General features: G+C 41.3%; 1 protein-coding gene across 1 annotated transcript in view; it reads right to left on the bottom strand.

Moving 5' to 3' along the window:
• The window catches only part of Nsdhl (NAD(P) dependent steroid dehydrogenase-like), a 32,143-nt gene that overhangs the window by 5,758 nt on the left and 1,629 nt on the right, over nucleotides 1–24,756 (bottom strand). Inside the window, exons 2-5 of the mRNA XM_059250443.1 lie at nucleotides 20,741–20,857; nucleotides 13,282–13,440; nucleotides 5,703–5,849; nucleotides 708–836 (exon numbers count right to left, since the gene is read on the bottom strand). Coding sequence (XP_059106426.1) covers nucleotides 708–836; nucleotides 5,703–5,849; nucleotides 13,282–13,440; nucleotides 20,741–20,815 — 510 coding nt within the window. The 5' untranslated portion in view covers nucleotides 20,816–20,857. The remainder of the gene's footprint in view (nucleotides 1–707; nucleotides 837–5,702; nucleotides 5,850–13,281; nucleotides 13,441–20,740; nucleotides 20,858–24,756) is intronic.

Below are 24,756 nucleotides of genomic sequence, written 5' to 3'. Positions count from 1 at the left end.
ATTATCTGAAGGCCCATGGTAGGCTTTGGTATCCTTTAAGCCTAGTTCCACGGAATAGGTGGGCATAGCTTAGACATAGGACTTCTTAATTAGGTGAGAACAGGCTCTGCTGTGACTTCTATGTAACTGTGTCCTGTTCTGAGATGGAAGTGAGAACAGACAGAGCAGGGAGACCCATGCCAATTCAGTGTAGAGCTTCAGTTTACAAGTACTGGCTTGGAGAGCAAACCGCAGTGTGTGATGTGCTGCAAAGGCCTAGGAATCCTAAGTCCACAGCTGCCCAAGTTACTGTGGAGCCCAGGAGTACCCCAGCCTATAGTATAGGATTTCCAGTGTCTGGAAACGTCAGTGCTCAACCCATAATTCTGCCCAATACAGTCACATTGAAATTATGAGATCCCTGATGAAGATTCTGGATCCCTCTTTGAATCAGTGTATTTTCCTGTAATCTAGAGATGGTAAGAGTGCCTGTTGTATTAGATCATTCTGGAGTTTAAAGGTAGTAGTCCCCAGAAAATAATGAGAACAGTATCTGGCCACATTAAGTCATTCTGTCCTCTTGAAATTTAATTCCACGTATTGAATGTACATCTCATGTTGGGTACTTGGGTCTCAAACTACTAATTTTTCCATGTTCACAGACACTTTTTCTTATGAGTGCAGACACTTGAGGTATCTCTTCATTTAATTGGCTTTAAAGTACATACTCTCTCCTGCAAGATCTTGGTCTCTGTGTAGTAGTCAATGGGCTTCATGGCGTAAGGGAGGTCTTCAGTTCCATTTTTTATGTCAACACCCTCAAAGACAACACTGGCACTGCTGGTTAAAATGAGTTTCTGGCAGAGAAACATTTAAAGGAAAACACATGTCAGGAATTATTGCTATTCCAACTTCCTAGGCATCATATATGAGCAAGCCCCATCCACAAGGCACTTCCAAGTCACTTGCTGGAGTGCCTTTTCTTTTTAAATCTTCTAAGATAACCCAAAGATTACCACCTTTTTAGCCATTGGGACTTTAGACACATTATGGTATTACAATCTAAAAGGAGTGGATCTCATTTTTTCCATCCTATCACGTCTGAGGGAAAAAACAAAACTAATACTATTCGTGGTAGAAATCTATGGGAGAATCTCCATGGAGAGAAGGATGGACTACCAACCTGTAGAGAAAATTCTGCTTACAAAATTCCACCAGATACTCTGATACCAATCTTGCCATGTAAACACAAACATATGCATATGGATATAACTTAAGTCATGCTTTGCTAGTAGAGCCAAGCATCTAGAATGTATAAGGCCCAAGGTTCAGTCCACAACAGCAGTATAAAAGGAAAGAAGGAAGGAGGGAGGGAAAGAGGGAGGGAAGGAGAGAGGGAAGGAAGGAGGGAAGGAAGGAGGGAAGGAGGGAAGGAAGGAGGGAGGGAGGGAGGAAGGGAAGGATGGAAGGAGGGAAGGAAGGAGGGAAGGAAGGAGGGAGGGGGAAGGAAGGAAGGAGGGAAGGAAGGAGGGAAGGAAGGATGGAAGGAAGGAAGGAAGGAAGGAAGGAGGGAGGGAAGGAAGGAAGGAAGGAAGGAAAGAAGGAAGGAGGGAAGGAAGGAGGGAGGGAGGGAGGAAGGGAGGGAGGGAGGGAGGAAGGGAGGGAGGGAGGGAATGATAGAAGGAGGAAAGGAAGGAGGGAAGGAAGAACAGAAGGAAGGAGGGAAGGATGGAAGGAAGGAGGGAAGGAGGGAAGGAGGGAGGGAAGGAGGGAAGGAAGGAAGGAAGGAGGGAAGAGGGAAGGAAGGAAGGAGGGAAGGAAGGAAGGAGGGAGGGAGGGAAGGAAGGAGGGAAGGAAGGAAGGAAGGAGGGAAGGAAGGAAGGAAGGAAGGAAGGAAGGAGGGAGGGAAGGAGGGAAAGCAAGCTACCTATATTTTGAAGGAGGATGCTCTCTTTTGAAGGTCCCCAGATTGCATCTTTCTGGTTAAGAGCAGTTCATCTGATACTGACACCATTAGCTCCATTAGTTATATACCTTTACTGCTTTTATTCTACATCATTTTACAAGTCCTAGCCAGATGGTAGAAGACAAACACCAATTTATAATTTTTTTTTGTTTGTTTTTTTGAGACAGGGTTTCTCTGTGTAGCTTTGCGCCTTTCCTGGAACTCACTTGGTAGCCCAGGCTGGCCTCGAACTCACAGAGATCTGCCTGCCTCTGCCTCCCAAGTGCTGGGATTAAAGGTGTGCGCCACCACCGCCCGGCCCAATTTATAATGTTTTAAAAAACAAGAAACCAAACCAATCTCCTTAGCCCAATGTTTCTCAACCTTCCTAATGCTGAGACCTTTTAATATAGTTCCTCATGTTGTAGTGACCCCCAACCATAAAATTATTTCATTGCTACTTTGTAACTTTAATTTTGCTACTATATATACAGGATATCTAATATGTGACCCCGTGAAAGGGTCATTCAATTCCTAAAGGGGTTGTGGCCCACAGGTTGAAAACTGCTGCATTAGTAGATGATAGAAATAAAAAGATACAATGCCTACATGGAAAACATGGGCAAGCCTATAGAAAATACCGGGAGTTCAGCAAACTAGTTGAATTCAAAATCAATATAAGGAAATTAGGAACTGGAGAGATGGCTCAGTGGTTAAGAGTGTTTAGTGTTCTTGAAGTAAGCCTGTGTTGGGTTCCCAGCACCTATATGATATGGCTCACAACTACTTGTAACTCCAGTTCCAAGGGGATTTGATACCTCTGGCCTCTGAAAGCCCCTGTACATGAATGTGCACATGCATATGCACACACACACATAAATACCAAACAAAAAACCCCTAAAACCACTATATATCTATATTTATTTACATATATGAAAATTAGCCATATTCTTAAACAGTAGCAATAACTGAAAATGTAGTATAAGTTGGTGATTAACAAATGATGGGGTATACAGGAATAAACATACAAAAGATGTATAAAACCTTTGTGAAGTACAGTACAATTATCAGAGTAGCGTTACAGATTGGGAGATATTTCATATTCATAGATAGGAAGACTCAATGTTAGAAAGACATCAGACCTTTTTAAAATTTCACATAACATAAATGCAATTGCTGCAACAATCCTAGTTTCATCAAGGAACTTGACAAGCTGATTCTACACTGGATGGGAAAACTTGAACTAAAGGCTCAGAGCAGCTAAGGGATCTTTGAAGAAGTTGGTCAGGGAGTGTGCCCTACCAAATACTAAGGTAGAGCCTACACCCATGAGAACAGACAGAGGTCAGTGCAGTAGACAGAAAACCTAGGAACAGACTCAGGCAAAATAGGATGCCCAAAGTATGCTGCAGGCAGCATATATTTACACAAAGTTTGGATTAAGCCATCAGCATGCTGAACTAATTATTTAGAAAAAAATTTGATCTTGACCCTGTTGCATATAATCATAGATTCCTGGTTAATTAGATTTAAATATGGGAAGTAATTCTTTAAATATTCGAGATAAAATGCATTAAAAACTTTTTTGTTTTTGGTGTTGGAAAAAGTGTTCCTCAAATCAATTTTTTTTGGCCTTACTCACCAAGCTACCTACCCCTTAAAGGATGAACAAGAGTTATATATATATATATATAAAACTTTATATATATATATATAAAACATATAGATGCATAAAGCTCAAAAACAATATTGGTCGAAAAAAGTTTCAGAAAGACATGTTCAGCATGGTATTATTGATATAAAGTTCTATAACATGCAAGCTAATACCTTATACTATAAGTGCATGGAATTAATAGAAATAACAAGCCAGATTCAGAACTGTTGCCCCACATGGGTGAAGAAGGGTCACTGGCCCTGAGGAAGGGGACACAGGTGGCTTCAGCCATGCTAGTAGTAAACACTCTGCCCATTTGTATTGTTCTGTGTCTTCCATTTAACCAACAGCAGCAAGGGACTTCACAGAAATCCAGTTATATACACATCTTGGAGTAGAGAGTGGAGAATCTGGAACTTGGTAACAGAGGGTCTGCTTTGAATTCCACCTCTTTTATTTACTACCAGAGACTTTGCTTAGCCCCTGGCTACCTAAGGAAAAGAAAAGTAGGTGACAAATGCAGCAGGGCAAAGTTCTTGTCAAGTATAAAGCATAGCTGAGTATGACAGTTGGTTCTGATTGTCAACTTGATGGGGTTTGGAATCATCTAGGAGATACCTGCTGGGTATCCCTGTGAAGGCATTCCCAGAGAGGTTTAGATTGTAGAAGGAAATCCCCCCTGAATGGGATCATGAGCTGAGGTCTGGAACAGGAAGAAAGGAGGAAGTTAATTGAATATTGGCATCTATTTCTCTCTTCTTCCTGCTTACAAAAGTAGTATGATTAGCCAATGAAAATTTCAAGTGATAGGAATCCAGAAGAGCCCCCTCTCACCTATTCCTGTTGAACCAGTTGATTACTGGGAACTGGACAAAAGTACCCAGGAAGATTATTGGGAGAAGAGCCCCTACTCTTTGTAACTCTTTTCTCAGTTTCAGAGTACTTGTGGCATGCAGCACTGTGAGCAAATGAGCTGTTGCACCCAGAGGCTGTGGTTTCCATTAAGGTCATTCTCGGAACCAGATTTTTAACAGTGTTGTAAGCTGATGCAAAGCCAAAATTTGTATGCCCTTAGGTTCAAGTCAGGATAGGTTTCTATCAGATATAAACAACAGTGCTTTCCTTTTTTTCTTTTAAAATAAAAGCAGGTTAGTAAACAATGTGATGAATTTTTAAAAAGGTTCAGCACTGAATGATCCAGGAATCTCACCTCTGAGTAGATACCTGAAACAATCAAAAGCAAGGACTTAGGCAGGTATTTGTAGTCTCCATTCACAGAAGTACAATTCATAGCAGCCAAAAGGCAAAAGCAACACAAATGTCTACTGATGGATGCATGAATAAATAAAATACTTACATTTATTCTCTCTTTCGTGTGTGTGTGTGTGTGTGTGTGTGTGTGTGTGTGTGTGTGTGTGTATGTGTGTATGTGTGTGTGTAGGTCAGAGGTTTAAGTTGGAGGTCTTCCTCGTCTCTTTCCATCTATAAATGGGAAGTATTAGCCTTGAAAAATGAAGGAAATGCTAACATGCTACAATATAGACAAATCTTACAGCCATTGTGATAAGTAAAATAAGCACACCACAAAAGGATAAAAACTGTTTGAATGCACTCATGTGAGCTTTCCAAAGTAATAAGAGAGATAGACTGGCGAATAGCCGCAAGGAGCTAGGGAGGGGCAGAAGGATGCAAAACTTCTGCCTACTACTTGGACAGAGGACAGTGATAATGGTTAGACAATGAAGTGAATATAGTTAATATCACTGAATGCATACTTGAAGAAGGGTTACAGTGGTTAAAAACTATATTGAAAACATTATGTATATGTTGTTTCAACAGAGAAAATAAGCAATGTCTAAATTTCATAGCTCTTTAAGCAAAGACCAATAAGCCTTAGCCTGTCTGAGCACTCAGATGGTCTGTTTGTATTGGAAGAGTATAACACCAGTTGGCCTTCTGCGATATCAACTGGTACCCAGGGCTTAATTTTTAATTTCTTCTCAACATGAAAGAGGCAATCCTGGATCATCCCAGGAAGACAGTAACAGGAACCACTCCGCTTTCTCTCCCTCTGAAAAAGCAAGAACATGCTCCCGATACTAGTCACCGCAGCATTCCCCTTACCTGAACCCCAGCCTCTTTGCAGGTTTCAATGACATTCTTGGTGCCAATGAAATTCACTCTATAAAAGAGTTCCTTGTTGTCACCAGATGGCGAGGGTGACGCACAGTGGAAAACTGTGCTTACACCTTCCAGAGCTGGGTACAGGTCCTGGGAAAGCACACAAAGACAAAAGAATCATTCCAGCTTAGGGCGGGTCAACAGCCTTCTCATATTCTCTGTCATCTGTGGCCTGTAGGTCTTTTGGCTTTTTATAATTATATAAGCAACAGAGAAACATACTCTTTGTAAAAGATTCAAACTACACAGGAGCATGTAAGATAAAACCATACTTTCTTTTAATTGCCCCCTTTAATTACCTTGTCCTGAATAAAAAGGGAGTATGAGAAGCCAGACAATGCAGTGACTGGAAGATGTATATAAAATGAGTCAGTTTCACTTACTTCTACTTCTAGAACTAAGACAAACAGGTGGCTGCATATCTGGGGCAGGAAACACATTAAATGAACTAGGAAGACCCTGTTTTATCATATCGGGAAATATGGAGGTTCTCCAAGCCTACTGAGGGCTTAAAAGACTTAAGAACTAACACACAGAGACTCCTACTGGCCAAAGAAGAGGCAATTTGGTCATCAGTTAGAATAAGAGTTGTTAGTCAAAGTGGAGAATAGAGAATAAACTAACTCTTAAGGAAAAAAGATCTGAGGGGCTAAATGAAAAGAATGACAAAATGTCACCATTGTGCCAAATTTCCATAAAGTAGTGGGCTTTAGGTATAATTTATGGTTATCACCAGAAGAAAATCACTAGTTGCCATAAGATCCTTTGTTATTATACACAAACATGATAGTCCTGGGAAACCATTTGAGAGTAAGGTATCATCTTCTAGGTATGTAGACTTTTGCCCAAATAACTATCAAATGATGAACAGTAGGCACATTCCAACACATAGGCTATTCTTTTTAAGTATTTTATATTGTTGTGTGTATATGTGTGTGTGTACGCGCATGTGTGTGCTCGTACATCTGGAGACCAGAAGAGGATGTAGGATGTCTTCCTCTCTCCCTTTTTTGAGACAGGGTTTCACTATGTGATTCTGGCTGGCCTGGAACTTGCTATGTAGATCAGGCTGCCCTCAAACTCACAGATCTATCTGTTTCCAACTCCTACATTTTAAAAGACACCTTGGTTGGCCAACAAGCTCCTGAAATTCACCCATCACCACATCTCTAATGATTCGCTTGCAGGACTGCATGACCATGCATAGCTTTTTATTATTTGTGGATTTGGGAAGATTTGAACTCTTGCTTTTATAGCAAGTGCTTTCACTTACTGAACCATCTCACAGGATTAGGGAGGTTAATTTATGGACTTCTGCTCAATTTGCATTTGTGTGTTTGTTTATGATTAGACTCAGGCTTAATAGTTTTGGCAAACATTCCACATCAGTCAGTGCTGGTGTGTTCTTATCAGGGCACTTCTGGTTAATGCCAAGTTGGATCATTCAATGAAGGTGATGGCTGCCAGATTCTTACCAAATCTGTGGGGTGATAATTCCATGGATTGGTTACAGCATCCACTGATGGTTCTCATCATTTCTCATCAAATGGTGACATTCTCATTTGAGGGTGCCCTATACATTTACTGAGTTGACATTCCTCTGCCAAGTAGACCTCTGCCCACCTGAATTTTCTTTTTAGTAACTATGGATACGTAGATTCCTTTAATAATGTGTTAGATAACAGAATCTATGCATCCACAGATACTACACTCCCAGATTCCCTTTCATGGTTTTGTTTAACTTGTACAAGTGGTTAACAGAATTCAGGTAAACACATTTACTGATTCACTATAAAGGAATTACAAAGGCTACAGGTAAAGAGATGCATAGGGTGAGTTGTTAAGGGAATGGTAAGGAGCTTCCACACCCACCCTGGATACACCAACCTCCAGTCTCATGACTGAAGCATGGACATAAGCAAAGCGAATAATGAAGCCCAGCAAGGCCTGTCTGGTCAGATTCTTCTTGGATGCTCTGTGTAGCATTCCTTCCTCCTAGGTATGGGGATGGATCCCTTCTGACACTGGGTAGGGAGAAGAGCATAAGACTCATCTTTAGAAAGATGAATTATAGTTTCTATAGCCTGCCTTAGAGAAAGAGCTGTGAACTAGGAAATGTGGATAAAAACAAATACTCTTCGCTCTATTTAATATCTCTAATATTTTTACTCTCTCTCCTGTGTATGTGTGTTTGCGCACACATGCATAGGGGTTTGCAGTCTTGATGTACCAGGACGGGGGAACCTGAACCACATCAAGTCTTTAGTTCTATAGAAACAAATAAAATTGGGTGTGGTGCCTCATACTTGTAATCCCAGCATTTGGGAGGTGGAAGCAAAAGGATTAGTGTGAGTTTGAGGCTAGTATCCTTGACACAGTGAGTTCCAAGCTAGCCTAGACTACAAAGCAAGACCCTGTCTCAAAATATGCAGGTGTGTAAATCTATCAAAGTCTAGATTTTGTATCATCTAGACATAACCAATATAAAATTATTGAGATACTTACTGGTTTTGTATTCAGTCTCTGAAATTCAACATATATTTTAACGTGCCTATCACTGCAGACTTGTCTCAATTGAAGTACTGGATGGCCATATGTGCCCAGTGGCTGCCTTACTGGACAATGCAGTCCTAGATATACTAGTTCACAGGAAACAGTACGTGGCACAGAGACATGCTGATGCCCTGGAGATGCAATTAGCAAAATCCAGACCCTGGGAAATGCTGCCTGACAGTGAACAAGCTAAGCACCACCAAGTCAATGCACACATTAAGGCATCTTGGGAACTAAGAGACTAATACATTTTAATCAAATACAGTCTTGACTGTGTTTAACTCTATTTGGAAAAACAATTACATAGAAGTCTTATGAAGTAATTAATGAATGATTGGCATTAAGGAGCTATTAATGGTGCCTCTGAGATGTGAATGTGTAATGTTTGCAATAAAAATGATTTTTATGTTTTAGAGACAAATTCTGAAATTTTTTCTATGTTTACAGATAGACTGATAGATATGTTGAAGATTGGCTTCAAAATAATAGGGGGGTCAGGGGGATGGACACAATGAGAAGATGGCTGAGTCAGCAAACTGCTTGATGTGCAAGTTATAACAGTCTGAGTTGGATCCCCAGGATCCATGTTAAAAATCAAAACAATGCAACAACAACAACAAAGCAAACAAAACCAAAAAATAACAACAAAAAGAAACCAATTGTGCACAGAGGTATGTCTGTAAGTCCATGGCTGGAGAAGCAGAGACATGTGGATACCTGGAGTTTCCTAGCCAGCCAGCCTAGCTGAGTCAATGATCTCCAGGTTTAGTGATCCTGTCTCAAAAATGAGGTGGAAAGCTCTTTCTAGTGAAAGAGACCTGATGCCAACCTCTGGCCTCCACAAACATGTATACTTGTCCACGCCCTCATGCACAGAGAAAATAATCTGAGAGGGTAACTGACATGGCCATGAGAAGTTATGTAAAGGAGAGAATTTATGTAACAGTATAAACAAAGAGAATGAACAAATGACAGAGGCTAAGATATAGGGAGAATATAATAAAGACTAAAACAGAGGCCTGGATATTTTAAAGAAAATCCTGAAGCCATGAGCAGAAAAGCCAGATGACTTACAAAGAACAACAATCTGAACTAAAAGCTTCGTGTCAGCTACAAAAGACACCACAAGACATGGGGGCTGCAGAGATGGCTCAGTGGTTAAGAGTACCAGCTGTTCTTCCAGAGGACCTGAGTTTGATTCTCAGCACCCACATGGCAGCTCACAACCATCTATAACTCCAGTTCTAGAGGATCTGATGCCCTCTTTTGACATCTGCAGGCACTGCACACATGTGGTGCACAGACACACATACAGGCAAAACACCCATACACATAAAATAAAATCTCCAAAAAGTAGTATGTAATCTATATCTTAATACAGTAGATCTTGAACTACTTTGAGACCCTGCTTTCAGTTGGTAAGCATCTTTTTTCATCTGGTTGTTTGGAAGGCAGAACGAGGAGCTAAATAGAGTGCATTGAGAGGGGGGTTCTTTGGCTGACAGCACTGGAAGGCTGAGGCAAAAGGATCATTTTTAAGTGTTCCCCTGTCATGTTCTTTACTTGCATCATGTACACCTTTCTTTCCTTAGCTCAGAATTCAGGATCCACTGTTAGAGCTTTGCCTTATTCCTCTGACCCTTTATCACATTTGTCTGGCAAACGTATGCTCTGGTTCAATGCACCTTGCCCGCAGTCCTTGCGTATACTCGAGAAGCTGAGTGTGACTAGAGAACATGCTATGTCTCAAAAAACCAAAAAAAAAAAAATTACATTTATTTATTGATATTGGGGGTTGGTGTGCCCCGGTGTGCATGTGGCAGTCAGGGGGCAGCCTGAGGTGTAGTTCTCACTATCCTGAAATCAACAGCCAGGCTTGACTAGCTAGTCATCAAACACAGGGTCCACCTGTCTCTGTCATTCTAGATCTGGAGTTACAATTGTGCTCCACCCTGTCTGGGATTTTCATGTGTTTTCCGGGAATCCAGTTCATTGGGCATAGACAAGCACTTTGTAAACTCATCCATCCCCCAACCCTGAATGGAAGTTTTTAATACAAATGTGCAGAGGCATGTGCACATGAATATGATATGTATAGATGTGGTTTTTTTCTCCTATTATGTTCTTAATGAATATGGGACCTGTAGTTATGGCTTCCTTACGTGAGTGGCAGTTATGCAGGACCTGTAGTCTTCCTTTGGAATCAGATACAGGTGTGGGAAGTCTTTTACCAGTGCTGGGGTTACAATCTGAAGGAGATTTTGATGTATCACCCCAGTGACTGCATCCAGCACTAGTTTAGGGGTGACTGTGGGGGAACAACAAAAGAACAATATCCTCAAAACTCTTGGTGAAGAAGACCTTAAGAACAAAACAGGTTTCTATAAGAGACAAGGGTTCTAATCAGGGCACCGTGTCAGTTCTGCCCAAGTTTCCTGCCTGTCCCACTAACTTCACACTTGTCCCCACAATCACATAATCTTATTCTTTGAATTCAATCTCAGTCTCTCTGTCCTTCCTGCCCTGTTCATGGTCCCCCCCCCTCACTGTGGACTGTCTCTTTGGAGAACCCTGGATGACATGTGACAAGAAGAGAATGGTGTAGGGGGATGAAAGTTATACAGGACAACTGCTGCAAGCTGCAGGAAAATGTAATGGAACCCAGATACTATCACAAAAGCTACTACTTTTTCCAAAGGTCAAGCCATGCCTTAAGAAGTCTTGGTGATATTTTAGCTTTTATATATATATATTAGCTGGTTCCTACAGTGATTTTCTTATAATGCTATAAGTGTTTCCAAGAACTCCTAATAGTGTACTTATCTAAAATACCTATCAAGCATCCGAGGCCAAACGATCTTCTGAACTAAGGTAACACCCTTATGGAAACAATGCTGGTCTCCTAGGTCAGGTGGATAGCTTTATTTCTTGTGCAATTTAAGGTGAGACCCTCCTTTCTTATACAGCTTTACTAACATTATAGACTCCTAACTTCTTACTTAACCACTTCTAGGAATGTAGACTGAGCACATAAATTCCCTTTTTGATATACTAACCAATCATTAGTTCTCAGTTGACCTCCTCCTTTACCACTCCCCTTTTTGGTTGTAAAAGAAAGCCTGACAGTGTCACTGCCTGAGGAAAATTCTTACCTGCCTTTATGACCCTGTAGGAATTCAAGCCTGGTGACCTGGTGGAGGGGAAGGATTGCTATTGCTTGGATTTACAACTGAATACCCTAGAGAACTTGAGGACAGAGAACTGAGAGGGATAAGGAGGATTTTGACTAGAGAACTTGAGGACGAGATGGAAGATGAGGAAGAGCCAGATGGGGAAGTATTAGATGGGTAAGAATGAGATGAGAAGAATCTAGATGAGGCAGAATTAACATAGAACTTAGAGGGGACTGCAGATAAATAGAGATAAATCAAGCAAGAAAGGAGCTAGGCATGAGAACAGAACTGAAGCTGTGTAGATAGGATTTTATCTCTGACAAATAAAGTAGACGGACAAAGAGCCTGGTGTACTTAGATTCAGTTCCTGAAAACAATTCTCGCCATTTGTAGTTTCTCTTCTGGGCCCCTGGGAAGAATATTATTAAGGCTGGTCCTTTAATATATTCGAGAGACAACAAAGGGTCTATGGAGTCAAAGCTGGTGAGGATACTGTACAGAGAGTGACAGTAGAAATGACCAGAGTTGGTCCTGCTGCAGTAGTAGACGACAGGAGTAGGAAGAGATAAAACAGTACCCAAAGTACAGTGTCTGCCAGAGAGAACGTACTTATTGGGGAGGACAGGTCTGGGCTAGGGAATGACAATGGGAGTACAGGACTAGAGCATTAATTGCAAAGGAAAAGAGACAAAACCAGTAAGGCTATCTTCTTAAGCATCCAATTAGACAATAGTACCAGAAATGCTGATGATGTCATCATCAGCAAGGAGCTGAAACCATTATGGAATGAAATGAGTCACTTGGGAAGGGAAAGGAATAACTATGGATAGCTGCCATAAATAGACACAACAGCTTTGACAGCTTTGCTGAGCAACTTGGCAATACCTAAAAATATTCAGTATGTAAATATCCCATACAACATGGATGGAACTTGAAAGCATTGTGTTAAAAAAGCTGGCCACCTATGAAATTTGCAGAACAGAGAGAATGGAACAACTAAAGTGGATGAGTGAGCAGTGCTCAGGGGCTGGGATGAGAGTGGGAAGTGAACAGGTATAAGATTTCCTTTTGAAGTAAAGATGTTCTGGAAGTAGATAATGGGGAATGACTGCACAGTTTTGAAGAGCTGCTAAAATCTGTTTCAGTGTACATTTCAAAAATGTGAATTTGGGGGCTGGAGAGGTGGATCAGCAGTTAAGAGCATGCACTGCTTTTTCAGAGGACCCGAGTTGAGTCCCATTAACCCACATCAGATGACTTACAACCACCTGTAACTCAAACTCTGATGTGGGATGGAATATAACACCTAACTCTGGCTTCTGTAGATACCTGCACTCACATGCACATACCAACATAGACATAAACATTTATATATATAATAAAATAAATTTTTAAAAATATGAATTTTATGGCATATGAACAATATCTCAGTTAAATGGAATAAATACCATATGGCCTAGCATCTGCATAGTCTAAGGCAGCAGTTGGCATGCTGCAACCTATAATATGTTTGATGAAATGTTTTGGTAAAGTTTGCTTGGCACACAGCCTTGTCTGCTCACTGGACTATGACCCATGGCTGCTTTCATGCTCCTATGACACAATAAAGCCCCCGTGACACAGACAACAGTCATTCATTCTGAATACTGACAACATGGTACGTGAAATTATTTCCTGTAACTTCAACATTTTTCAAAATATATATTTTTTCAAACTATAGTTTTCCTGGCCTTTGAGTACTTGGTTTTCCCTTCAGGGCCCTGTGGGAAATTATTGAGGCTGAGTGGGTCCCTTACCTGTTGGCTGCAGAGATCACCTATAAAAAACTGCACCTGGGGGTTATCAAACCCTTGGCGGATATCAAATACATTGACAGCATAGCCTCGTGCCAGCAACTGTTCCACCATGTGCTGCCCCAGGAACCCAGAGCCTCCAATCACCGTGCACTTCTTAGCCTGGGGAAAGAGATGGCAAGAGGTCCAGAATTGTGAAGATGGAAGTGATAAAACATACACATCTGTTTGTCTGAAACTGCCTGAGCTCAGGGAAAAGCTTGGTATAACTGTGTTTGATCACCAGTGTCACCTCTTTTCCTGGATTTAACAAGGAAGGAAGAGAAAACTAATAACACTAGGCTAGCCTGGTAAATTTGATGATATAATCACATTTTATATTTAGTGGAAGGGAATTAAAATTCCTATGATCACATCAGACAATATAAACAAGCAAAAAAGCCAAAGGCAGTACCTTCTTGCTCCTGATTGGTAATCCCTGGCCAGAAAAAAATAAACCTAGCCATCTGAGAGTTTGTAATGAAAGCATCTGTCTCCAAACTCACAGGACAGTGATTTTCTTTGCCTCCATGCCCACAAGGAGGGTGGCTCTTGTGACTCTGGGCTGACCACTTAACCCCTTCCTGCCCATGTATTAAGGGCCAGCAACTGTTGGGATATCTGGGCAGAATTGGGGAGCCATTCATCACTCACACCCAGGGCTTTGCTGTGCCCTCTCTGAACTTAGAGGAACTGATAAATCAGCACTGGGGTGTGGTATTAGATTCCAGTCTCCCCAGTGTGCCCAATTTCTTGGCTAAACTCAACTCTGGGAAGTAGGGTAATGGAAGGATAGTATACCACCTGCAGGTGCATAAATATTAGGACTCCAGGATATCAATGCAAATGTTCACTGGCACCTGCTCAATAATCTGGCCACCTGCATTAGTAACCTTTTCTCATCACTGTAAGAAAACATCTGTCAGATGCGACTTAAGGAAAGAAGGATTTATTTTATTTCTGACCAGGAGCAAATCCACCCACCCATCTAATCATGCCAGGAAGCAGGGAAAAAAGGAACACGTGATCCCTCTCCCTTTCTGAAAGAGGTCACATAGGAAAGCAAGAAGCACTGTCTCCTTTGGGCCATATAGCCCAAGGCCATGGGCAGAGCAAATACCACTACATTTCTCCTTTTTATCTAAATAAGAAAGTTCTAAACCTAATGCAAACTATAAACAAAACTGGAACTACAACCAACAAGAACAACTTTAAACAAGAAACATATGCTAAATGTCCAGACCATAGGTAAATGGCACAGCCATATCTGAATGGAATGGCAGAAGTCACAAAGCCAGCACAGCTGCTTGACAAAGATCCAGCAGAGCTGAGCCGCATGATGGCCGCCATGCCACCTTTGGTGTCCATCTCCACCTGTTACATACTTGGGGTACTTTTAATATTTGTACAATTTGAGGATGTTGGATTGATGGAAAATTCCTTATGAATCATTTATGCCTTCTCCCAGGAATGCTGCTTCTAAGCTTATCCAGGAAAGTCCTGAACATACTATCCCCCACCACCACCCAGCTTTTAGGGAGATATTCATATTTACTTGAAGGTCTTCCTTACGCCTTAGAGGTTGTGACATAAAGAAGCCAGAGGTCTCTTCATGAGGCTATGAGACATTCTTGAAACATCTGTTCCTCTACTTACACAGGAACAAGATATTCAAAACAAAGTAAATTTAAAAAGGTCAACAAGATCTGGTGGGCTAGAGGAGTTGGCCACAGTTCATATTACAACCCTCTTCCCACTATACACTCAGAAAATTACGTGGCATACAACTCTGCCCTATATAGAGACATATTGATGAACAAAGTGTGGAGTGCAAAGATGATGAAAGTACAAGATGTCAGGACCTCCCTCTCTTAGAAGTTAACTCATGTAGAGCCACTATAATGTCATATGACCAAGGAACAGCAGAATGCCAAAACTAGACATATAAACAAATTCTATAAAGTTATAATTGTGAACATTGATTGTATTGTGCCAGAATTTGGATAATAGCTGCAGCAGCTTTGGCCTGAGGATTTTTCCTGGCACTCTGACCACTAAGAGTTAATAATACATTGCTTGAGACATGGCAAAATGCCCAGGGTGGTTGAAGATTTTGTTTTGCTCTAGTGTCCTTGAAGCAACCAAAGCAACCAGCCTGAGCACAGGCTGCCATATGCCTCTAGATTCTCAAAAATTGGGTTATGGGGTTTAAGAGTAAGAATGATAACTCTGGCTGGGTGGTGGTGGCAGCGCACGCATTTAATCCCAGCACTCGGGAGGCAGAGGCAGGTGGATCTCTGTGAGTTCGAGGCCAGCCTGGTCTCCAAAGTGAGTTCCAGGAAAGGCGCAAAGCTACACAGAGAAATCCTGTCTCGAAAAAACAAAAAACAAAAAACAAAAAACAAAAAACAAAAAAAAAAAAGAATGATATCTCTGTTTATTAATGATGTCAAAACTTGAAAGAAAATGATTGGAAATGATAACTCTGTTCTGTCATAGTTTATTAATGATGACTAAAAGATGAGCAAAAGGAAGTAAAACACATGTCCAAAACCAAAAATGATATGATCTATGTTTTGGAACATCATGAATTTATCCATCCTAATTAAATTCTGTATATATAAACACACACTCTGGCTGCTAGTCAGTCAGGCTGCAAGATTCTTCTGACCACCATGGCCTGGCTCACTTCCTTCTCCCTCCTACTCCTTACACCCTCTGCAGGACCCATCCACTGCCGGGGATGGCTCCCGGCAGGTAAATGGCAAATTACTGAGATTACCCCAATAGCTGTCCTATCCTGATGAATCTGACTTAGTACCTAATATGTTCTTAGCTACGTAACAAGAGGATTGTACCCGTAACTATCCAGTCTTCAACCTCATCAAAGACCCAAGAAGGAAAATAATATTACCATGGTTTAAAGGATACAGGCCATCATGGTGGGAAGACATGATAGCAGGAGAGGTAGGTGGCTATACTGCATTCCTGGTCAGAAGAGAGGGAGGTACAGACACACAGACACACAGTGGCATTTCTGGTCAGAAGAGAGGGAGGAAGATAGAGACAGACAGATAGACACAGACACAGACACATGCACTCATCTGGCCTTTTCCTTTTTATTCAGTCTGGGATTCCAGCACACGGGATGCTGCCACCAACATTTAGGGCAGGTGCTGTGGGATGTTCTGTATGGCAAATGTGTTGCTCTGATTGGTTAGTAAATAAAACACTGATTGGCCAGTAGTCAGGCAGGAAGTATAGGCGGGACAAGGAGGAGAATAAAGCTGGGAAGTGGAAGGCTGAGTCAGAGACACTGCCAGCCGCCATGATGACAAACAGCATGTGAAGATGCCGGTAAGCCACGAGCCACATGGCAAGGTACAGATTTATAAAAAAATGGATTAATTTAAGATATAAGAACAGTTAGCAAGAAGCCTGCCACGGCCACACAGTTTGTAAGCAACATAAGTCTCTGTGTTTACTTGGTTGGGTCTGAGTGGCTGTGGGACTGGCAGGTGAGAGAGATTTGTCCTGACTGTGGGCCAGGCAGGAAAACTCTAGCTACAGGCAGGTCTTCCCTTGTCAGTTAAATATATCTGAAAACAACCTCACAAACATTCCCAGAGGCATGTCTCCTAGGTGATTACAAATCTAGCTATGTTGACAGTGAAGATTACCCATCATACTACCTCTGTTCCTAAGGAGGGCCTGTAATAGCTTTCCTCCTCTCTGAGGTCTTTCCAAAGCTGTACCTGGGCTTCTCTAAGATGACAGACCCCAATTTTCTTAGCTTGTATAGAGTTAGTCAATGTTGGCTATGTGGATAGTCAAGACCAAAAAGAACTTCTGTTCCTTATTACAGAATAAAGCAACCAATCTCCCCCCTTTTTAATAATTTTAAAAAGATTTATCTTTATTTTACATGTATGGGTATATTGCCTGCATGTATGCTTGTGCATCGTGTGCATGCAGTGCCTGTGAAGGCCAGAAGAGGGTGTCAAATCCTCTGGAACTGGAGTTACAGATGGCTGTGAGGCACTATGTGGATTCTGGGAACTGAACCTGGATCTGGAAGAGCATCAGTTGCTTTTAACCAGCCCACCAACCTCCCCTCTTGTACCTTAAACATTGACATAACTAAGCTATGTGACATACTCAGGACTTGTCAGAGCCAGGTACTGCCTGCAGATTTACCTCTCACTTAATCAAGGTATCCATTCTGAAATGGCTCTCATAATCTGTACAAATGATCAGCCTCATTACTGCCTATCAACTGCATCTCTGGCAATCTCTTCCTTCCATCTCTTTCTACCTCAGTTGCATAGGCAGATTGCATGCACTTAGAACCACTCTGTTTTTTCTTGTTTTATTAAAAGTCTGGCCAGTTCTCAGAGCTTCCCGCTGATACTGTCTAGCACCTCTAGGTTCAGTGATTACATAAGGCTCATAGCCTAATTGTTTTTAAATAAATCAATTTATGAGCTTAGTGGTTAAGAGTGCAGATGGCTTAGTGGTTAAGAGTGTTTGCTATGCAAAGATACAACATGAGTTCAAATCTCCAGCACCAATATGAAAAGTCAGGCATGGCTGTACATGCTGGTAACCCCAGATTTAAGGAACAGAGACACAGATTCTGAGAGCTTACTGACCAGCCACATTAGGCAAAACAGCAATCTTCTAGTTTACAGAGTATAGCAGTTTGAATAAGAATGTCCCCCATAATCTTGGCATTTTAATACCTTGTTCCCAGTTGGTGATGCTGTTTGGATAGATTTATGAGATATAGTCTTGCTGAAAATATGTCACTAGGGGTGGGCTTTGAAGTTTCAAAGTCTCCTGTCATTCCCAGTACTCTCTCTTGGCTTCATGCTTATGTTTCAATGTGAGTGTTCATCTTGCTGCTCCAGCTACCATGTCTGCCTACTGCCAAGCATCCCTGCAGTAATGGTGATGGACCTTTATCCCTCTGGAATCATAAGCCCAAATAATCCCTTTATTCTACGAGTTGCCTATGTCATGGTATTTTATCACAGCAATAGAAAAATAATTATTATGGTGAGAGACTATCTAAAAGAAATAAGGCAGAGAGCAATGAAGATACCCAATGTCTTCCTTTAGCCTCTTTGTGTAAACATATGGGTGTGCACACCTGTACACTCACTTGCATAAACCACACAAGTACAGGCATACACATATATACATGCACACACATTTAAAAAAACTAATAATTATGTATTTGTTTATGAATTTATGGATTTATTTATTTATGGAAACAGGGTCTCTCTATGTATCCCTGGCTGTCCTGGAATTCCTTATTTAGACCAGGCTAGCCTTGAACCTACAGAGATCTGTCTGCTTCTGTCTCCTACGTCCTGGGATTAAAGGTGTGCCATCGTGCCTCACTCTCATTTCCAGATTTTAAATGTGACTAATCAGTAATCTACTCTTGGATAGGATGACATGGATTCCATCCTTACATTGATACACTGATACTGCTTGGGATAACTGAGCCAATGGCTAGTCAGTAGATTTTTATAGTGATGAGAATCAAACTAGCCTCTGTTCAGAGATGTCAAACATGTAAAGGCTAATGTCTTTAATCATATGTCTAAGGCTATGTGAGGAGGCCATGTGAAATTATCACTAACTTTTTGCAGCCACAGAAGAAAAAGAAAGAAAGAGAGTTAAGTACTGATAAAAATGAAATTTCACATAAGAAGAAGTAGTAAGACTCCAGAATAGACTAAATGGATGAATGAGCATCTCGGAGATGATAGTATTAATAATAGTAGAGGAATGGGCTCAGAGTGGGGTGTATAGCTCAATGATAGAACATATCTGTTGGGTTATATCTGTTCGATTTCCAGCACCACAAAGTAATTTAATTCAATTGTATTATAATCTCAAGAGCATGGCTGGGGCCCCTGGGTTTTCTCCATCTTTCTGGTTTTACTTTTTCTTCAGCAAGATGGTGTTTTTATTTTTTATTTTTTTAAGAGTGGTCCTATGTAGAATATGCAATAATATTTTTTCTTAGTAGTTTACATTTAGACATTATTTCTTAGAAAGTCACTCAGTGGAAAAAAAGAGCTCATTCCAAAGCATTAAAGAAGGTTGAAGAGCTGAGCAGTGGTGACACATGTCTTTAGTCGCAACACTTGGGAGGCAGAGGCAGGTGGATTTCTGTGAGTTCAAGGCGAGCCTGGTCTACAGAGTGAGTTCCAGGACAGCCAGGTCTACACAGAGACCAAAACCCAAAAACCAAAAGCCAAAAACAAAAATAAATAAATAAATGAATAAATAGAAAAAGAAGGTTGATGATACTAGCAGTTTATTATGATGATTTTTGGCCACAGGTCTTTGACCAAAGATGTCCACATGAAGCCTTATTTGAGCTCTACACCAATACTAGATTGATTTGGTGGCCCCAGAATCATCTTGGAGAATATCTAATTTACTAATATTTGATAGACATATTTTGGAAGTGTGCTGTTTATCAAGAGTGAACTATATCACAATAACTTGAAGACCTGACCTATGTGAAGAACCTCCAGAAGGCTTGACAATGATGAGGCAACAATTCCTTCAAGTCTCTTCTGAGACTCTTAGGGGCTACTGGCACCATCTGAGAAGACTTCTACCATTCCACTAGGAAGTCTAGGTAAACCAACATGTCTAGATGACAGCCAACATTTACTACCACCACATGCATGAGTCTACTTTGGAACATGCACACCAGAGGTGCCTGCATGATTACAGCTAGATGAACAAGCCCAGGGAAGACTAGTGTAAAATCTAACTGGGCCCAGAGTCATGAGCAAAGATGTTATTACTTTAAAAGTTATTATTATATTGTTGTGTATAGATGTTTTGCCTGCATGTATGTCTGTGCACCATGTGCATTCAGTACTCTCTAAAGGCAGAAGAAGGGGATGCGCTAGGCTTGGAGTTACAGATGTTTGTGAGTTGCCATGTGGGTGCTGGGAACTATACCCAGGTCCTATGCAAGAGCAGCTGGTGCTCTTAACCACTGAGCTATCACTACAGCTCCAATTATTGCTTTTTTAAACCCTTGCTTTCTGATTCTTTTGTTATACAGCAATAAGTAACTGGCACATCTTAAATCAAAGTATATAATATACAAAAACATAACCAACCAGCACTGACTGAACAAATAGATTAAGTACATTTAAAAATACACAGGTAATATCAATGGCTTGACTTTCCTCTACTTTTTTGTTTTGTTTTTCGAGACAGAGTTTCTCAGTATAACAGCTCTGGCTGTCCTGGAACTCACTATAAAGACCAGGCTGGCCTTGAACTCACAGAGATCCACCTGCCTCTGCCTCCCGAGTGCTAGGATTAAAGGCGTGCGCCACCACAGTCTGGCCTCCCCTACTTTTTTAATGCTAGTACTTACTTTGGAAATGTCTTTTCCCAAATGTGTCCCAGTGACCTGGCCTCTCTTTGACTCACCACCAACAGCTTGTTCCATTATGGCTCAAACTACAGTCTTGTTTGCAATCAACTCTTCTTCCTAAAGATATAATTAGAGAAAGACATTAATGGTATGTGAAGCAAAGCATCTTTAGCTGTTATGGGAAAGTGTTCATAAATAGCTGAGCCATAGCTATACCTATCAGCCAAAGTACCCTGTGCATATCCCTGTGCTAGAGGCTGCTCTCCCAGGGTATCGTGGGCCCTTTAATTTACAGAGCACTTGGATTAGAGGTAGGACAGGAAGCCAAATAAATAACCTTCTTCACTAGTCATACCGAAACTCTTTGGGTTGTGATTGGAGAATGGTGGCGACCAAGCACTTCACAATGGGAGACAGGAGTAACTAAATGTAATGATGCTACCAAAGAGAAAAGTGCAGCCCAGGCAAAGGCCTCCCCTCTTCTTTTACTTACAATATCAAGTTGCAAACACAAAGAATGTATTTACTGATGCAATATTTGTAAATGGCAAAATGTACCAGACACAAAAGAGTCTACCCATGAAAGAAGATGCAGAGAATGCCACTGGGGAAAGAATTGTCAGGCAGCCAGCACTGACTGGGTCTTGTGATGGCTCCAATCCAATTTCCACAGCCTGACACTTTCAAACAATGGGTGCCATCATACATCCCCAGAGGATTTGATTTCATGAGTGTATCTATTTTGTGGGCATATCAAAGGCCTAAATTTCCTTGAAATGGATATTATAACCCTCAATGTTTGATGAGTCATTTATAGAGAAGTTTTATAAACTCACAGTGGAAGTTATCAGTTGTAATTATTAATCTTGTCAAACTGACAAGATTTAGAACCATCTCTAGGAGACTTCTAGGCATGTCTGTAAGGGCATTTCCAGAGAAGTTTAACTGAGGTGCAAAGACATATACTGAATGTGGTTGACACTATTCCATAGACTGGTATCCTGGACTCAATAAAAATGAGAAAGCAATGGAGATGTGGCTCAGTGGTTAATAATACTTGCTGCTCTTGTGGAAGAACTGTGCTTGGTTCCCAGCACCCACATGGTGGCTTACAACTGTCCTTAATTCTAGTGCTTGGGTATCTGACACCCTATTCTGACCTCTATGAGTACTAGGTATGTATGTGACGCACATATATACAATGCAGGCACTACACTTATACACATAAAATAAAATTTAAAAATCTTAATTCTTTTTAAATTAAAATAAATGAGAAAGTGAGTTGAGCACCAGCATTCATTTCTCTCTGCTTCCTGACTGCAGATGCAATGTGACCTGCTACCTTACATTCCTGGTATCATGACTGCCTCACCATGACAGACTGTATTCTCATATCATACTAAAACCCTGCCTTCCATAGGTTGCTTTTCTCCAGGTATTTCACAGCAACAAGAAAAATAACTAATACATCAGTTCAGTATATTTCAGAACTTGCCTTTTCCTGGGTCTCTGTGCATATATCTAATGAATATGGATAGTTAACCACCTGCAGCTCTGTGCCTACTCCATCCCTCTCTTTATTGCTCACTCCCCTGCAAACTTGCAGGGACCTGACATCTACTCACCTCAAACATATGTGGCTGTAACTGGACTCATATGTTTCTATGTATATTGGGACAGAAGTTGCTGGAGAACAAGAATCAGGGCACCTTGTACCAGTCTTGTAAGTAGTCTGAGCTGGCATGCTTGCTGTTGAATCATAGGCATGCAAGACAGGGCCTAGCATATGCAGACACTCACCTGCCTGCTGGCCTCAGGACTCATGAATGCCTACTCCTCACTTTGCAAATAGATTTGTCAGATCCTCAGGGAAGCAAATGAGAAGGCAGATGGCATAAATGGAGGCAAGAGGATTCTCATGTCTAGCTTGCAACCCTGCCAACATCATTATTAAACTCTAGCAAGAGTCTGTGTAGTGTATCTGGGCCATGATGGTCTTCTGCCTGCCTGCCTGTGGGATCCCATCATAGTTTCAGGGAGGGAATGCTTCCTACAGGTTTGGAGTCTTGTTGTTTTAAGTTATGCAGTATGTGGTCAGGTGTTACACAGACCTAGGAGATGAATGCAAACTTACTAACCAAGTTTATCCCTGGAGGATACTGTTCTTGGAAATGTCTGCTTACCTCCACTGCCAAAGCACATATCCCTCCACTCTTCAAAGATATAAACTAATGAATCCAGAGCCTGTGCCTGGGTTCAAATCCCAGTTCTATCTCTGACTAGGAAATTCTCTTAGGAGTCATTTAAAAGAATTGCACCTGCTTCTTCATTTATAAAACAAATAGCCTTATAAGATCACGGTGAGAAACAAAATTAAGTGGAAAACAAAGACAAAGCCTTTAGCATAGTGCCAAATACTCGTTAAACACCCTGTTAAAAGCAGCTATTATCATCATAAATATTATTTCTCTAGCAGCAGTCTACTTTATCTCACCTCCTAATAGTCCTCTTCTGAACTCCACCACCACTTTATACCTCTCCAGCTTACCTGAGGCCATGCTGTGTATACTTAATACAGGCTGCTTAGCATGCACAAGACCCTGGCTTTGATCCCCGGCACAGAAAGAAGGAAACAATGCATAAGACAGAAACTCTCAGGCAAACATGTGTAGAATAAACAAACTTTCCTTTCCCACTCATTCAAGGCAGAGCATAACAATTTACCTCAAAGTGCTTTACATAGTTCTTAATTCTGTTCTAAAGTACAGAAAATTTCAACATTCCACTACTCAAAGCTTGGTACAAAAGGTAGGAAGAAATATGGGATCAAATTGGGCTAGATAGGGGCGGGAGGTCTCAGGTGAGCCATTATTACCCTGGGGCCATCCAACTGGACTCTGTCTTTTCACAGACCTGAGATGCCACATGTCTCTCACTTCTTCATGTCAGCTTGACTACTTACTTTTAGGACACAGAAGGTACCCAGCTTTGAATTTGCTACAGGCCACTCAGGGTCCCCTTACCATGCCTGAGCCTAGCTCCTACTGCTCCTTTCATATTTCCTTTCTTTGCCAAAGTGAATTCTCCCTTATCCTTTAAGGCCTGTCTCAACTGGCCACTGTGAACCTTGCTTCTACTTCCTCAACATTTGTTCTCAATGATATCTTCCTGATTTCAAGTGACATCTATTAAATTACCCCTGTTGCTGTTGTTTTGGAGGCTGGATCTGGCAAATAGTCATCTTTCCTGCTTACCTCAGACTGCTATGGGGCTCAAAGTAGCCCACAGGACTGAGTGTCACCTTGTTTACTCATTCACAAGTTACCAAAAAACAGCCACTGTCAGGCAGAAACCAACTAAAACATAGTTCAGGCCTTCAAAGAAACCATCAGCTTGTGTGGAAAACAGAAAACTTCAAAGAATGACAAAGCTGTGTTTGGGTCATAAGGAGGGCAAGCCCACAGAACCAATGTAGGCTGCTTGGTCACATGAAATAATCTGGTAGAGGAAGCTGGAGACTGATCACCTTTCAGCAGCCAAGAAGCAAGAGAGATAAGAACCCCACAATCCACTTCAAAGGCACAGCCCTAATGACCTAGTAGCCTCCCAGCATATCCCATTCTGTATAGGTTCCACTACCTTCCAATAACACCATGGGTGGGAACCAAGCCCCCAATACAGGAACTTTTGAGGAATATTTAAGAATCACTTTTTGCAAAGAGTACGGAGGGACATGAAGTCAAGAAGGTTAGTAGGGGTGAAACTTGGCAGGAGGCTTCAATGGGCTTTATTCTCTAAACTGAAGGTTCTAAGCAGGGAATGACCTGACCAGAGCTGTTCACTGCAAGACTGACTTGGTGGAGCAGGTGTGTATGTTGGTAGAGGGTATATAGGTAAATAACAGGAAATTAAGAAACTACTTACCAACTTGCTGATAGACTAAGGTTCACTGAATACCTAACATGTATTCCTCCCTGCTCCAGGTACTGGAGTGCCAGCAGTGAACAAAAGATGCT

Source organism: Peromyscus eremicus, chromosome X, assembly GCF_949786415.1.
Source record: "Peromyscus eremicus chromosome X, PerEre_H2_v1, whole genome shotgun sequence".
NCBI classification, from domain to species: Eukaryota; Metazoa; Chordata; class Mammalia; order Rodentia; family Cricetidae; genus Peromyscus; species Peromyscus eremicus.
Note: the sequence above shows the minus strand (reverse complement) of the source record. Positions and strands in the feature narration are given on the sequence as shown.